The following is a 16,873-nucleotide window of genomic DNA, read 5'->3' on the forward strand; positions in this document are numbered from 1 at the left end:
GAGTAAGCGCATAAAGTACCAACCAAACAAATAGAATATAGTGACGAACGAAGCTTCTCGTTCTTTATAAATTATTTTTTATTTCTTCTCATTCTCCTTAAATCAGTGAAGAAAAATCAAGTCAGACATTTTCTATACATATAATAATTTATTAACATAAGAATTACTTAACAACATTAAATGCTTAAATATATATATATATACAAATATGAACTAAAACTAGTTACTGTATAAATCTTGACCGCGTGGAATGGTGGCAAGAATGCTAGCAGCATAAATTCCCCGTTGAATCGCAATTCCGATCCTCTGGGCAAAAAACGAACCAGCCCCCCTGTCACCAGTGGAGGCAATGAGGCGAGGTGTTATACTTTTGATGAAGCTTTTTGCACCGCTACTCCAAGGGCCAAGCGTTTCGACAGCAAATGGAACAAAAAAGTAATTAGATATAAAACACGAATATTTAGTTTTTTTTTTTGCTTCAGCTTTTTCCGCAGCGGCACCGGCTCTTAACATTGTTTCTTGGATATGAGATGGGGCCAACGTGTCAACACATGCAGCGTCCCACACAAGGACCCGACCTCGTTCCCAGGGAACCAATGTTAATCCATCAGGTCTCTTACCATCATCACGACTAATTCCACGAGGCTCAGTGAGAGCAGGAACGTCGATGGTGGCAAGAGCCCTTTTTATTATGTCATTAAGAGAACCGTGGCGGAAAAGCCTACCTGAACTCCTTGGGCAAGAGAGACCATGTAAACCGAAAGAGTCCACCTCCTTTCCACACGGGCATCTGTGCTCAGAATACAGAGGTGTTCCCAGTCATAGACCAACCGATATGCTAAAACATTCATTATCTAAAAAGTGTCCCAAGATTTTTAAGAGGGTAATGACCGGTGACTAGACTCTTTAGATAATAACGCTAGAAGCCTGGCACGATCTTGAGCAACTATTAAATTTTGTGTCAAACTGTGTAGTGTAGCGTGAACTAATGAAGAATCCCAAAGTCCATCATCCGTTCATTCCAGGTCTCTATCACCTCAGTAACATTCATGATTTTTACTGATTTTGATTTTAAAATTTCTGAACAAAGGTCTGAAATGCTATGTACAGAAGTGCTCTGTGTCTGTTTGTTTCGACTGTCACTGGCAGATAACTGATATAATAAGGAGTACTTAGACTACAATATTTTTTTTTTGTTAAATTCAAACGTGTACAGGGTCGCGAGCACAGCTAGTATGGAAATAAAAGTCTTGGATATCAGTTTTGATTTAATTACATTATAATGAAAATTGTTGGCATTATATTTTTTGTTTCTTAGACTATGCAGTGTATGTTGGGTTACAAAAACAACATACTGTCGTTAATTATATAAATTTGGAATCAAAACCATGAAAGCATACTATAAATATATTGTACATGAATATCTTTTATAATTTATAGAAGTAATTGTTAAAGATTTGATACTCATATTAAGCAATGTTTCCTAATTCCAGAAAATTATAGCATATAGGTTTAATTAAAAATCAATTATAGTGGTGTTTAGCTAATTTATTTTCAGTTCTTAAACGCCAATAACCTACTAATAATGAGCTGATAATACAATTTAAAAAAGACCTATCCTAATTTTTTTTATTGAAAAATGCATGGTAACAAATTATATCCTGTTCATATTCAATAAAAAATATTAACTCAATTTACTAAACGAAAGCCCAATGGTGCTCAAAAAGAGAACTCAAGAAGTAATTGTGAATGCACAATACATAAGTGAGAAAAAAATAACTTAAAAAATTAAATAAAACTAACTATCTAATTAGCCCTTTTGTATCAGTAATAAGATTATTTTAGAAAAATTTCTATATGAGAACTAATTTCATATATTTAGATACACTATTGTAAGAGTAAAGGAAAGATTATTATCAAATAGTCTGATACAAGGACATTTTGTCAAAATACGAGCTGTGTTACATAAACACTGCAAGATTTGACAAAAGAAATAAAAATTATAATTTATATACTACAACTATATTTCGACAACGCTAAAAGTAAAGTAAAAATAATTAAACAAATCAAAATTATGGCTAACTAATTCGCAATCAACACATGAGAATGATTCTTAACAGGCACTCTGTGTGAATTTATTTGTGTTATTAGATATACTAGTCTATCTATAGTATCTGTCATATTAGAAAACATAATCAGTTTATATTTGGTTCCATTGTGGCTGCATACCAAACGAACCAGTTATTAGTATGGTCAAACAAATCCTCATAGTTACAGCCATGTCACCTCATACAAACCCCGTGAATCCTCTCAGTCTATGAACACAATTATGCAGCAAATCTTAACTAAGCATTATAAGCTAATTTATGTTTATGTGGCATGACCATTCCATGGAACTTATCTGTGTCAATATTGTGAATATTTTGGGAAAATAGTTATTGTATAAAACCATGAATATATTGGCTAACCTTTATAACAACTGTAAGGAATATTTAATACTGTATGGACATGTAACAGGCAATGTTTCCCAATATTGGTCACAGTTAAATTCCACTCACAATGTACATATCCATCATTAGGATATTCTATATTTTTCCCGCATATAATATTCACATATACCAAAATATGTTTGTCTTGATATTTTGCAGTGTAATGCTGCAAGCCACCTTCTTTTGTTATTAGGACAGATCTGAAACAAAAATTAATGTTTCACTTAATATTTAAATCACAGTACATGGTATACAATTTGAGATAAGATCTTTAATCTTAAGTGGCAGTGATTTTGGAATTTTGTTCAACAGATTGCTATGATAGATTGGTGTATAGAAAGTTTAAAAATATTTCCAAAGTACATCACCCACTAGTGGCAAATGCCATGAGCCTGGGTGCACCTAGGAGTCAGTGACATAGCTTAGCATCTTTTTTAAATATTTTAACAATTTTTTTATCTGAACCATTATTAACAAATAAATTTTAACCATACTTATTTTTAAATATGTTTTGTATATTTTGAATTTTTAACTGTAAAAATATGATAGCTATTGAATGAGACTTACAGCTGGGTACAAGATCCTGATGCATATGCTCAGCATCCATCCCAAGAGGCATGCATGTGTTAGGAGGAGGTCGACGCTGTACCTATAAAATATTCAAAATATACTTAAAGTATTATATAAAAATATATGATGCATAAATAATTGTCTGCTAGCCAGATGAGTTAAAAACATAAAGCACATTAAAAAGGTAATGGCACTTGCCGAGTTTAAACTTGCAACAGTTAGTTTATATACACAGAATATCTAATAAAACTATTTCATGGTTGGTGCTGCATATAAGAAAAATAGAAAATTCTTTCAATTATAAATTCAATCTAAAATATGTGTTACCAATTTCCTCCTACTAAAGAAATCACAACAATAAAACTCATTTTTGCACAAATAGTTTTAGTTAAGAAGTTATTCAAACTCATATAATGCCATTACATTGAATTAATCTTCATAGACTTATAATAGCTGTAGTTTTTCAACTTTCAAGATACAATGTTCTAGTCTACATAACTGATATTTTACCTGATCAATGTTGAAACGCACAAAAGCCTCGTACTGCTCAGCAAGTTTGTTGTTTAGAACAGAATCATACTCCGCACGCAAGGCGGCCTCCTGTTCACGAAGCACACGCTCGCAAATAATACGCACCTGTGTAAATTCGTCGTAAAATAATGTGGTTAGAAAAGAACATAGTAATTATATACAGCATACTATTGAATAATTGATTATAATCAAACACAATATAGTATTCCGTGCAAGAGGTCATGTGTGATTTTACATAATATTTAATGATTGTCATTTGATTAATTCATACAGCAAAAAAAGGTTATGCATTTTAATATAAATTATGGTAATCAATCACTACTTAATCTGCATGGCAGAATTATGATCCTAAAATTTTCACTTAATCTTTTGTATCTCATTATTACAAAAGAAGACTTGCAAAAGAGGACTACTCATGCAATTTATTAGCTGGGTCAAATATAAATCAATAAATACTGTTAACACTAGTAACAGGCATAAGCTTGTAAACTATTTTTACTAAATAGACAATGTATTTAAATGTCAAATATAATCTCAGAAATTGTTCTATTAAATAGAATCTTAAAATAATAATTGAGAAATTATGTCTTTTAAAAGATGTTATATCTTTTAATTAAAACGATTTTTTTTTCGATTGTAATTCCAGTGAATGGCACATGCACCCCCAGGCTATTTTAAATAAAACACATCCTACTGAGTCTATTTCTTTAGCTCTACACAGTTTATTTTTCATCTTAGTAGTAGGCACTTTGACAATCAATAAGCAAGTTTAATGCTTTAATTAAATTCTTAGCTTAATGGCATTGAACTGAAGCTTTTTAAACTTGCTTAATTGTCACAAATCTACTTATATTAAATAAAAAGTTTACTATTGAATTGTTTATAGTGGTGCACTCTGACCTATAATTACACCAGTTAATCTGATTCTTCAAATGTGATTATAAATGATTAAAAAAATTATGTGCTTGACTGTAATGTAATATGGTGTACATAAATGTCACCCACTCACGGTAATTACTCAGATAGGTTTGTAGTAATCAACCATCAAGAAATGCGTTTTGAGTTCAGTAACTAGCATGATACCTGTTTGAAAGTGAACAATGCCCTGTGATGCATCTTCTGTCCTTGAGTAGCATGCGAGTGATGAGGCGGCGATGCATCGCCCTCGCTACCACTGGACGACGAGCAAGATGCAGCGACGCCTGACGCAAACCGCAATTGCCGACGTCGGTGAAGTCGTTTGATCTCATCATAGATCTCTTGGGCCATGCGCTCTGAAATATTATTGTTTTTACAATGATAAAAATAAAAGAACTTTCAACCAAAGCTTAAGACATATTTTGCATCAAAAGTATTCTACTGTGAACTATTCTACTAATCCATTGTAAACAATATTGAATATTTAATTCAAGTAAAAAAAGTTTTATTTTATGTGTATAACATTATATTAGATAACTACATAGTTTTTAAATAAAACTGATAGTTAATTTACGATTTTATTTATTACTTTTGTAAGAACCAAGTTAGAAACAAAATGGTCAAATAACTATTGGAGCATTTTGTTTTATTTTTCAATAATGGCACTCATTGCTTAATAAATGTGGTTTAGTTGTGCCAACAGTAGAATCTTTTTTTATAATGCTATGTAAGATGAAGATATTAATTGTTAGAATTTTAATTTATACTCAGTCAGTTTATACAAGAATTAGGAAAGGAATAAAGTACAAGAAGGTCAAATTGAGCAACATCTAATTGATAAAGCCATAAAATATATATCCTAATCAAATATATTACAAAGAGGTTTAAAACACATATTGTAATGAATTTTTGTCGTAGTTTAAAAATTTTTTGTAAGTGGAAAAAAGGATGACGTTCACAAGTTTTTCATTGAAAACAGTGATTTAATGGTAAATTATTTAAATATTACAATTAAAAATGTTACAATTAAATTTGCACACAAAGAGTTAGCTATTGGACATTGTGGTTTTTAATTGAGTAATAATAAGCTTATGAATAACTAAAATCGAATGACAAGATCGTCTTTTTTAATGTCTATGATAAATGTTTTATAAAGAAATTTCCTTGAGTTGAGTTAACCTTTTGTTAAGTTTTTAAAAATACTTTTCTCATTATACTTAATAAAATAATCACGTAATAAAAAAATGTAGGCCGAAAAATAAATGCAAAATAATGAAATTAAAATTATTGCTTACAATAGAGATTTAGATTAATTGCAGTTCAGCGATAATATGCCGTGTTCCACGCATAGTGGAAGCTGTTATAACAAAATGCAATACAAAAACTTTACTATCTCTTGCAGTCTTACAAGTTGCAATAAAGAAATCAAAATGTAACTTGCTTGGTCTTTGTTGATTTTTTTTGTTGTAAAATAGAAAAAAAACAACAAAGCCAATACGCCCAACGGTCATAGCGCATCACCTGTCCCTTTCTCGCATGATAAAAATAATATTCACGATATCAAAAAAAAAAAAAACAATGGCGATAAATCATACAGCTGACTAATAACTACGTTTAAAACAAAACATTACTTAGCGCATTATAGTAATCAAGGTTTGATTTATAAGTTCTTTGTTGAACCACATAGTTATACGAAAATAAACAAACCTGGGGTCAATTTTACAGGTGCACTAACGGTCTCTCCAAATACAGAACTTTTAGTGTCCGACATTTTTATTCCAGGACTTGTACTCGAGCTTGCAGCAATTAAAGCACATCTTCGCCTCTTTGATGGCAGCTGCGCTGATGACTCCCAGTCCAAATTTCTTTTGAGTGTAGCACACGCCATTTTCTTTTTACGCCCAAAGAACGTCCTTTACCGATTCGATATAACTAATATTTTGCTTATAATAGACCAACCAAAATTTAGAAATAATATTACAGACTAACAAAACATAACACTAAAATTTAAAAATGGGGTTTAATAAATTAATAACTAAAAAGATTTCTGTAAAAATTTCAGATTATTCGACACAACTTCAATCTCTCCGTTCCAAATCCAAAATCAGACTCGAATGACTTTTCTGCTGTTTGTTAATTTTGACAGTATCGTTGGTTCAAGCTCTACCAACATGATAATTCTAACCCAGGTAATGTTTATTTATACGGATACTCGTACGTGCAATTGACTTTTGTATATACTATATATATCTTAGGTTGAAAAAAAATATATAACGTTATAATTTATTGTATTTAATTTATAAAATAATGAAGTGATGATCTTATAAATAACAATCTCATTGATTGATTGTATTTTTAAGGATTCATTAGATTAAAAGTTTGAAATTTGAATGACATTGACTTTTTTTGATTTCATATCTTATGTTGTTCTTGCATGATTATTGCGAACTGTGACTCATCTTGGTTGCATTTAAGTTTGTTTTCAATATTAAACGATAATTCATATTAAGAAAGGCTTAAGCCTGCGTGTTTTTTTGTGTTAATTGTTATAAATAAGCCGTCAAACTGGGTAACGAAATGTCATCGTCTGCGATGGAGAGTATCCTTTTTATATTATAATAAAGTGTAAAAAACAAATTAGTATGTGCCTACTTAACATTAGTAATTTGGTGTTAAATAATAAACATATCTTTATTATTTTATTATTTGTCACCTAGGATTAGACTTGACTGTTGGTAACCAAACCAAACCAAAAGTATTTATATGTATGTATAATTGAGTATTTCACAAGTACATGATGATCTAATTTATACCCTTAAATTCCTTAACAAAGTTCTCAGAGCATTTGTTCAATTTAAAATTTGCTGTGAAAGAATTGGAGAGAAATTCCAAAAAATGTGAAAAAGAGGAAAAGCTAGAAAAAGAGAAAGCGAAAAAGGCTATTCAGAAAGGGAACATGGAAGTTGCACGTATTCATGCTGAGAATGCAATTCGACAGAAAAATCAAGCCATTAACTACTTACGTATGTCAGCTAGAGTTGATGCTGTGTCTAGTAGAGTCCAGACTGCACTTACAACAAGAAAGGTATGACTTTTATTGACTTTTGTTGTTGTATTTTCATGAATAAAATAATCTATTTTGGTTTATTTAAATTCATTAGCTTTTCTTGCTCATTATTACATTATGGTATAATTAATATTGTGATAGAATTAAAAACCAGTTAATCCATTCCAGGTAACAACTTCAATGGCTGGTGTAGTCAAAGCAATGGATGCAGCAATGAAATCAATGAATCTCGAGAAAATATCTAATTTAATGGATAAATTTGAAAGTCAGTTTGAAGATTTAGATGTCCAATCATCTTATATGGAGAACACAATGTCACAAACTACCACAACAACTGTACCACAGGGTGATGTTGATAACCTCTTACAACAGGTTGCCGATGAGGCAGGGTATGTTATAAATCTTATACATTTAACAGTAAAGTCTTCTTGTCATATATTTACTCATATTCTATTAATAATAGATTGACTCAGATTATTTGGAATAGAGAGCACAAATAATATTACTAAATATTGCAGTACAAAAATATAATGTGCTTACAATTATAAGAGTCATACTATATATAAGCCAATAATTATAATAATAGCTTTTAATATTGACATTGCATAATATCTCGAGTTTAAATTATTAGATCAAGTCAATATGCTTCTAGTAGCAATACATGTAGATTACTATTTATATTTATTTAATATATTTTTGATTTTAGTTTGGAACTAAACATGGAGCTACCATCTGGAGTGCCAAGTGCCTCAGTGGGTACTGCAACAGTATCTCAGGAACAAGATGAACTCACGCAAAGACTTGCAAGACTAAGGCAAGCTGAATAACTATGTGATGTACAGTATTTATAAGTTTATAATGCTGGTGTAAGACTATTTATAAATAGAAAAAACATACTTTTTGTTATACAAATGAATGTTATATGGGGCTGACCATTTTATTACATTTTCTAATGTCCTATACTCATAAAAAGGATGAGTGGCTTATAGATTCCATCATAAAAGTGTTTTGTTGCTCCAAAGATACTGGTTCATAGGGCTGCATATTGGAATACTTATCATACAGTGTTTAAAAATGTTCAGGGAGATTAACTCATGAGTTTTCGATTGTAACATTTAAAAGCATATGATAAATTTTTTTGTTTAATTTAAACTTTGAAATCTTTTGAAAAATCCAAATAATTCACAGCCTCTATAGATGTAAATATTATCATAACTATCATTCTTTTAAGCCTGTCTAATCCTTTTTTTAAGCCAAATGTCAAACAAAATTGTTTAGGTTTTTTTTGTAATTTTATACATTTTTTTATGTTTTATCAAAATTTTAGCAGACAATGAAAATAAGAAGTCCCCATTTTGAAGAATAAAAATTATTGTAAAAATATTATATTTGGCTTTTAAAATGGATATGTTAACTTTGTAATATAAGTTGTATTCATATGTTCCATTATTTTTTTATTAATAATATATAATGTAAAATAAATATATAAAAATATGTTTATTGACTCATTTCTTTTTAATAAACAATAATTGTCCAATGTTTATTATCCTCAAATTTTGTTGGTTACTTATTATTTATTGTGTTATCAAAAAATACACAAATGAATTATTCAGTTTTATAAAATATGAAATCGACATTCGTATAATTAATAAACAGACTTGGACGATTTGACCAATCATCAAAAAAGTTAGCATTTAATATTTACCATTGGGGTTTTTATATGGCTGACGGTATTAATCTATCATCTTATGGAATATTCATGCAGAATAATAAATAAAAGTGTTATTTGCTGGAGTAATTGACAATAAGGAAAGTAAAAGCAAAATTAATTCAAATACTTTATTCATAAAACAAAGAAACAAGCCCAAACAATAGATACAAGGCCTAACAGTAACTTGCATGGTGCACTAAAAAAAATCAAAAACAAAACTCATTAAATTGTGTCGTACAAAAGTTAATAAGTCAATAACATTTACTAACAATTATACTGAATGAGAATGATAGAATGACCGAATGACATGAATGAATAGTTTAGTATTTAAGGTACAATTCTTGACTTAATGTGAATTCTATTTACTCCTTTAAATTCATCTCAAACAACTGCGTGGTCTTAAGGAAATTTGTAACGAGGGGAACGGTTGAGGGTCATGACCATTTTCGCGTCGCATTAATGTCGTCTTCCACGGATTACATTATATAAATCACGTGGTTTCGCTATGACATTTTCCATGCAACCTGCGACCTGAATTTGCCTTAAGTAATCTTAAGATTAAAAAACTTTTTCTTTGAAAAAAAAATGAGATTTAATCTATTAATGTTTTTAAAAATTATTTATAGTGTGCTATGACAGATCAAAAGTATTAAATAATCAAACAACAGGAGTGTATAGTGTACTATTTTAATTGTTATTGTGCTAAATCAAATAAAATTTAAATTTTATTGCCCTTGAATAGTTTGTGAATGTTTCTTATGGCAATACGATAGCAAATATTCATCACGACGATAGTGAAGAGTTTTTTTTGTGATTTCAATTTAATTGAAATTGTATTGTTTTGACATAACGCTGTCCGATTGCGGTGTTTTTTAGAATCAATATTGATTACATCATAAACTAATACCCGTCTAAATATAATACTTCGAAAATTTAACGTGACTTATTTTTTACTTACAACTTAGTACATTTAAAACCACTGTCTCGGATCATGTTTTGTACAATCGATTCTGAAAGTGCTAAACTCGATCAATATAAAATTCGAAATTGACAGTGTGTTGTCAGTTAAAGCCTATAAAGTTTTGACTTTGTAAACTATTATCGATATGGGAGACACTAGCCTTGCTTCTCAATTTGTTTTTGATAATGTCATGTATTTACGCAAAAACATAAATGATTTTCCCAAAAATTAATACTAGGAACAAGAATAAACTTGTTACGCCTAGTACCCGATCACACAGGGTTAGTAACTCTTTTTTTGGGCAATGTATACGTTTTTACAACTTCTTTATATTCCGAAGCGGTGGTAGACTTTCGACGATCAATAAGAAAGTGTAAACACGTCTATTTTGAATAAAGGTTTTTGACTTTGACTTTGACTTATTAACCCGACTACAGAACATTTGACGAGATACAAATTTTTTTTTGGACCGTCTGCAACAAAATACTTTTTTGTTTGAGTCACTGTCACCGTGTCATTGTCGAAGTTTGAGAAGTCATTGTATTAAATATTTGGGAACACCTATATTCCGCAGTCGGGTTCGTAGCTTTTGTGTGACTTAAATTCTTATTAATGTATTAAATCCCTTGAATCCTAGTATATTTAAAGAAATCACACCCTCAACTGTGTTACGGGTTGAAGTTATTAGTTAGTAGAATAAAAGTGCTTAACTATTATATTATCACGAAGGGACAACTAGATCTAACATTTGGAACTTATGACGTAGCTTAGTTTAAAGGAACAATATTATTCTTTGGTCATTAGTCGTCGCCGTTTTGATTTTTAAAAGCTATTTGATAAAAGATCCAGTCTTCCAAGAAGGAGGGCACGAATGCCTTACATTTCGAAAACGTCACGGCCGGCTTCATTTTAACCAGTACCTGTTCGTATAGCTTTAGCGACTCGGGCGACGTCGCTCCATTTCCCTGAAAACAAACCCATTGCATTATTTCAGTTACAAGTTATATACGAGCAGTGTCATTTTAAATGTGCTCAACATTTAAAATGACACTACAAGTCTACATAGTGTTATGAAATGTCTTAAAAATAATATGCATAACATTATGCAACAGGATTTTATCGTTATTAAAATTGATAAGTTATTTGATTTGGATAATTTTTAAAATCAGGGTGGTTTAAACAGTTTTCTAAAAGTCGAGACAAGGCGTTAGTAGCGTCACAGTAACATGCGAAAGCGATCCCATAGCGCCCGCTGAAAAGGCAGAGGGTAACGCTGCTTTTTTAGTGGCTGTTCTGATGTAGGGCGCACTCTTAGGCACCGAAGAGTTCCACATACCCCCCCCTCAGGGGAAACGCGTAATGCGTTTTTCCAGTGAGAAAAAAAGGGCAGAGTATCATATGTATGTATGGCGTGTCACTTACGTGTGTCATAAACTTGCCAGTGGGTCGCAGGATGTCGAAGGAGGCTCGCAGGATATTCATCATGAACTCCCACAGCTCCCCGCACGCGGACTCCGATATCGGAATGTCGGTGAGGTCACCGAATACGTAGTCGACTTTTTTATTCTCGCTTGTGAACTTCTTCACGGTCAACATGCAATCTTCTACAATTATCTGGATAAACATTGAAAATTATAAATACATGAGAAAATTTTACTGCAATATAACCAATGTTAAGACAACTTGGCACTTTTCAAAATACAGTAAAACTTGGTTAAGTGGGACCTGGATAAGTGAAATACCTCCATAACTGGAACTCATGCTGCGGTCCCATCACTTTGGCATTGATTACCTCTGTTAGTGGGACGAAGCAAACCTCTGTAACTGGGATTTGTTATTTTGTTTTATCATTACAATAACCTCTATAAAGGAGACAGCAAGAGATTTTTTTATGCATAAACTACTGTAACTGAGGCAAAATAGTTTTGTATTTTTACTAACTTATTCTTTTTATATCCGCAAATTCAGCACTTAACTTTCTATGTAATTGTAAGTATCAATGACCACGTTTTAATTTTGCTTTACTACCATAAAAGTTTATTTGCAAAAAGTCAAAGCGCACCTCTATATCTGAAACAGGTATTTATTTATACCTGGGTATCTGAGACACTGGGTTAGTGGAATACCTCTATAAGTGAAACAACATTGCAGATCGCTTGAAGTATCACTTAACCAGGTTTCACTGTAATTTAGTTAATAAATTATTGCTTTGATTTTATTTAAGCTAACGATAAGTAATAAATTGGATTAAGTATTTCATAAAACAAATTTTTACCTCAAAGTTGGATCCCTTTCTTCTCTCCAACACATCTCCACAGATGGACTTGAGATGTTTGTTACAAGCTTTCATAACAAGCTCGTCTATTTCCAACATCCAAACATACTTTGGATTCTCTTTCAAAAGCTCGTACAGAAGGGCGCCATCGCCGCCCCCTTTCAAAGATTTGTGTAATATTATAAATAAAAGTAAAATAACCTACTCTCACTTTGTAATTTCCTTTGGATGAGATAATTCTGCATGTACAAAATGACAATATTAATATATGAGAGATATTTTTTAAATGCTTTCAGAATTTACATTCTTTAATCCAAATTATGAAATATATTAATTGGTGACACCTACACATTTTACAGTAGCCTATGCAGTGAAAAGAGCTCTGATCATTATTTTATTTCAGAACATTCTTATTCCTATATCGAAATTTTTTATTTTTAGAATACGTAATATTATATAATAATAAACACTTTCTCTATAGTATATTTGTGTAATGATGATTAAAATAAGTAACTTGTTTAATATACAAAATCATAATTACTTATAGAAAATTTGCATATTACATATTATTAGGACCTGTACTATCCTCTCATTCAGAAACCCAATTAGAAATTTTATGTTATTACTTTTCGGTGGTAGAATATGTGATGAGACCAACAGTAGCACATTAAATATATACTTTGGGCACGCCCTACCGCCAGTTGGATTTTCAGAACTGGTTATTATGATTTTCTATAAAACTTGTTTTTACCTAAGATTACGATTTCCTTTCCTTCATAGCTCTCTTTGCCTCTTTGCATCAGTGTTTCAGTATAAATAAGATCAGCCTCTGAAATATCTGTAAGAAAAAAGATTGATAACACAATCGACATTATATGGTTCATTTCAATGTGGAAAAATTTCATGCTGCTAATTATAGCCAACTAGCGACCCGCCCCGTCTCCGCACGGGTGCACTACTGATAATAAATATACTACAGAATTTTTTTAATTACGATATCACATTACAAACTTCCAAAATTATCATTGTTTCTACACTATAACTATATTGTCCATGTATTATATAAAAACCTTCCTCTCGAATCACTCTATCTATTAAAAAAAAACCGCATTAAAATCTGATGCGTAGTTTTAAAGATTTAAGCATACAAAGGGACATAGGGACAGAGAAAGCGACTTTTTTTTATACTATGTATATATTATACTATGTATATATTATACTATGTAGTGATTAAACGAAAGCTCTCATTTAAAACGCAACGCTCCCGTAACGCGACCTTAATACAAAATCTATAAATGATGTTTTAAAATAATCTTTGCTTAGAACCTCTAACGTATTATTTGATTGCATGTTATATTTTAAACGTTAATTTAAGTATGATTACATTAAGTACCGATTGTATAAAGTCTAAATATGTAGTGCATATTTATTTGAGATTTTCAGTATTATTTTTATACATACTAAACAACAAGCTGAGCTCCACCATTTATCTGCTTTATTTTGTATTTTATCAACATCGAATAAAAAAAATATAATATTTTAAATGTGTTCTATTTTTCATAAAACGACTAAAAGGTATATTTTTTCAATGACACTGGCACTTGGTTACGGTGTCAGGAGGGTCCCCTAAAACCCTCGTGAATCTTTTCTTCTGTGACAAATCAAGTACTCTACCTAAAGAAAAAAGTGTTGTGCTTTTTTAGACTTCATTTTGATAAGCTTCATAGTCGATTTTGGGAGGAGTTAGGGGCTAAGTTCTCCCAAAATCGATCATGAACCCGATCATACTATGATACTTATCCTCTTTATCAATTAAATTAATCTATGCTGAAGCTAAACCTCTTTTAAAGATAATCCTAAAAACTTTACGATGTATACAAGTCTTCCGTAGGTACTATTCCTAATTACATACTTAAATATCGGGACTAATTTTATAGTAACTAGTATACGTAATTTTTTTAATTTATCTAAACTTAATTAATTTCTAACTACTTGCGATTTAAAAGAAATGAAATCTTGATTCTTTTTATTTGTTTAAGCAGAAAATCGGGAAAACACAAGTTTATTAGATAATCATTTGATAAATAATCTGTATTGTGCTGTTTAAGGTTGTGAGAGCAGACATAATTATCTCAATCTCAATTTCTTTATCTAAGGTTTGTTTGATTATGATAGAGATAAAACAATGCTAGAAATTTAATTAGGAACACAGTTTTAATAAATTTTTCACAAGACATTGCCAACTTAAATATTAACCAAATATTATTATCATCATATCCTAAACTTCATATATCAATTACAATTAGCTCTTTAAAGTCTTATTACTATTATTTACTTTTATATCACAAATTAAATAAAATATTAACTATAAATTTGAAGCCTATAAAAATATCTTTAAGTATCATTATCATCATCATTCAGTCATCGGGTCATTTGATTTTACTTACTTTGTAAATCATCTAGCACCAGCATATTACCAAAAGATTTGGAGTGTACAATTTGTATCTTCTGGAATGACGATTGTTCATCAAACACAACACCATCAATGTCATATTCAAGCAATCTTTCGTCTGAAAACATTTTTATTTTACTATAAAATATTAATAGAAACACTCTAAGCATGCTCACTACAAAAATGGAAAACTACAAATATTTACATAAATTTAAGTTAAAATCAATCTTTATAATAAAATAATATAGTAATTCATTAATCATTAAAGTTTTGTTACTTGTCTGTTAATTTTTTAATTTTATTTTTAAGGAATGTTAATTAATAATTATAGAAAGAAAACTGACATACCTGATGTAGGGTAATATCTGCCGAATAGGCATCGTTTTATCGTGGGGAATGCTTGAGATTTTAAGACTGTGATGTACTTTTTCAGCTGACTTTCCAAGACTTTCGCCGACTATCAAAATAAAAAAAGAAAAATTAAAACAAAGGTAACATGCATAAACATTTATGGGTATAAACTAAGAGAATGTAAGGTTGAGCGTCTTCACAGATTACTGGAAGATTCCTAGGTATTCAAAACTAATATTACAATGTTAGTAAATGAACACTCATGCAAAAATATTGTGACAAAGTGTATTTACTAGTGTAATATTCCAAAAAATGACAAGTTTATGTGATTGTTTAGTTATTAAGAATTAAAATATGAATGCAATTTATTGTGTTTGACCATGGAAAAGCTATTTTGATAACAATGTTAATTTTGGATGTGCCTATAATTAATTGATGATAACAAATTTTGTAAGTTATCCTATTAAAAATAAACTAACTAAAAAATAATTTCATTATACATATATATACACTATGTTGGTGCCTTTAAATGACTAATTTATCTCAGCTGAGTAAGTAATATTTGTATACTATGTAAGCTTAAGTGAGTATGTAGGACAAAGTGCGTAGGACTAAAACCAATTTGAAATAATTAGTTTCTGTTAAAGCCAACCTGAGCTGGTTAAATAAACATCATATTTATAACCCCTTTTGATTGTTGGCATAAGCTTTAGTCTGTCACACTCCAAAGAAATTCGTATAGAACTTTCCATTAGCTTTGAACACTAAAACAAGATGACACGCTCAACCTTAATTCTTTTTTAATAATTTTGCATTGTTTTATTTATAAAGATTATGACAAAGATCAAATTGACACAATTTTATTCAAGATTTTTTCAATTACGTATGTAACTTCATATTTTCATATTTAATGATTATTAATAAATCGAATTATGGACATTTTAAAACAATTTAATTTGAAAATGATCATTTATTACTTTAAAAAGGGGATATCTAAATTTAATATAAATCAAATGATCACATAGCGCAAGTGTAACGATGCTATTTTAAGCGAATTGAGCTAACCTTGAAACTGATTAATGGTTCCTCGTTGTCTTCTTTATAATATTCAATATTCACTGTGACAAGACCACGATCAAATAATCTCACGGACACAGTCGTACCCTTCTTTCCTGTTAAGAGTTTTAATGATCCACCGTCTACTTTAATATCAGCAGCTAAGATCAGATTAGGTACATAATCCTTAAGCACAGTTTCCAACTGGCTAAATACAGCTTTTTGTCCACTATCATCACCTAAACGAGCAGGATCCATAGAAAAATCCAATAAAATAGTTTGAACTGACATGTTTGTATTATATTGGAATTATACTTTTGGTTATTTATTAGAAATTGGACGGAGACCGGCAAAAAGCTATGATAAGAAGTTTGCAGTGAAGTCAAGTTGACTTATTCAACGCTTTTCATTGATTTGCTTACTTCAAAAATAATAGACAAAATATTTAATGACATAAATAAGAAAGTGTTTCATGAAGTAAAAAATATTACT

The 16,873-nt window shown here is 30.4% G+C and overlaps 3 protein-coding genes across 3 annotated transcripts; 1 reads left to right on the forward strand and 2 right to left on the reverse strand.

Moving 5' to 3' along the window:
* Positions 1-1,255: 1,255 nt before the first annotated feature.
* On the reverse strand, positions 1,256-6,646 carry LOC124530171 (akirin-like). The gene is made up of 5 exons (XM_047104176.1): positions 6,216-6,646; positions 4,674-4,864; positions 3,570-3,695; positions 3,057-3,138; positions 1,256-2,689 (listed from the first exon to the last, which is right to left on the reverse strand). The coding sequence occupies exons 1-5, from the start codon at positions 6,394-6,396 to the stop codon at positions 2,679-2,681; spliced, it is 591 nt and encodes a 196-aa protein (XP_046960132.1). The 5' UTR covers positions 6,397-6,646; the 3' UTR covers positions 1,256-2,678.
* A 234-nt stretch (positions 6,647-6,880) lies between these two features.
* Positions 6,881-9,071, forward strand: LOC124530170 (charged multivesicular body protein 1b). Its single transcript, XM_047104175.1, has 4 exons — positions 6,881-7,107; positions 7,349-7,593; positions 7,744-7,964; positions 8,282-9,071. Exons 1-4 carry the CDS (start codon positions 7,086-7,088, stop codon positions 8,400-8,402), a joined length of 609 nt encoding a protein of 202 aa, XP_046960131.1. The 5' UTR covers positions 6,881-7,085; the 3' UTR covers positions 8,403-9,071.
* A 1,579-nt stretch (positions 9,072-10,650) lies between these two features.
* On the reverse strand, positions 10,651-16,794 carry LOC124530556 (spermine synthase). Its single transcript, XM_047104759.1, has 7 exons — positions 16,391-16,794; positions 15,323-15,431; positions 14,970-15,092; positions 13,274-13,360; positions 12,523-12,680; positions 11,670-11,861; positions 10,651-11,212 (listed from the first exon to the last, which is right to left on the reverse strand). Exons 1-7 carry the CDS (start codon positions 16,670-16,672, stop codon positions 11,048-11,050), a joined length of 1,116 nt encoding a protein of 371 aa, XP_046960715.1. The 5' UTR covers positions 16,673-16,794; the 3' UTR covers positions 10,651-11,047.
* Positions 16,795-16,873: the final 79 nt, after the last annotated feature.

This window comes from Vanessa cardui, chromosome 6 (genome assembly GCF_905220365.1).
Source record: "Vanessa cardui chromosome 6, ilVanCard2.1, whole genome shotgun sequence".
In the NCBI taxonomy this organism is placed as follows: domain Eukaryota; kingdom Metazoa; phylum Arthropoda; class Insecta; order Lepidoptera; family Nymphalidae; genus Vanessa; species Vanessa cardui.

Excerpts from the sequence above, each read along its gene's own strand:
- LOC124530171 (XM_047104176.1), bottom strand. The coding sequence starts at position 6,396 with ATGGCGTGTGCTACACTCAAAAGAAATTTGGACTGGGAGTCATCAGCG. Across the intron at positions 4,865-6,215 it reads ACCTGTAAAATTGACCCCAG|AGCGCATGGCCCAAGAGATC; the intron begins GTTTGTTTATTT and ends ATAATATTTCAG. Across the intron at positions 3,696-4,673 it reads CATTGTTCACTTTCAAACAG|GTGCGTATTATTTGCGAGCG; the intron begins GTATCATGCTAG and ends GAATTTACACAG.
- LOC124530170 (XM_047104175.1), top strand. The coding sequence starts at position 7,086 with ATGTCATCGTCTGCGATGGAGA. Across the intron at positions 7,594-7,743 it reads CTGCACTTACAACAAGAAAG|GTAACAACTTCAATGGCTGG; the intron begins GTATGACTTTTA and ends AATCCATTCCAG. Across the intron at positions 7,965-8,281 it reads CAGGTTGCCGATGAGGCAGG|TTTGGAACTAAACATGGAGC; the intron begins GTATGTTATAAA and ends TTTTGATTTTAG.
- LOC124530556 (XM_047104759.1), bottom strand. The coding sequence starts at position 16,672 with ATGTCAGTTCAAACTATTTTATTGGATTTTTCTATGGATCCTGCTCGT. Across the intron at positions 13,361-14,969 it reads GGTGCTAGATGATTTACAAA|ATATTTCAGAGGCTGATCTT; the intron begins GTAAGTAAAATC and ends TTTTTCTTACAG. Across the intron at positions 11,213-11,669 it reads CTGGCAAGTTTATGACACAC|GGAAATGGAGCGACGTCGCC; the intron begins GTAAGTGACACG and ends GTTTGTTTTCAG.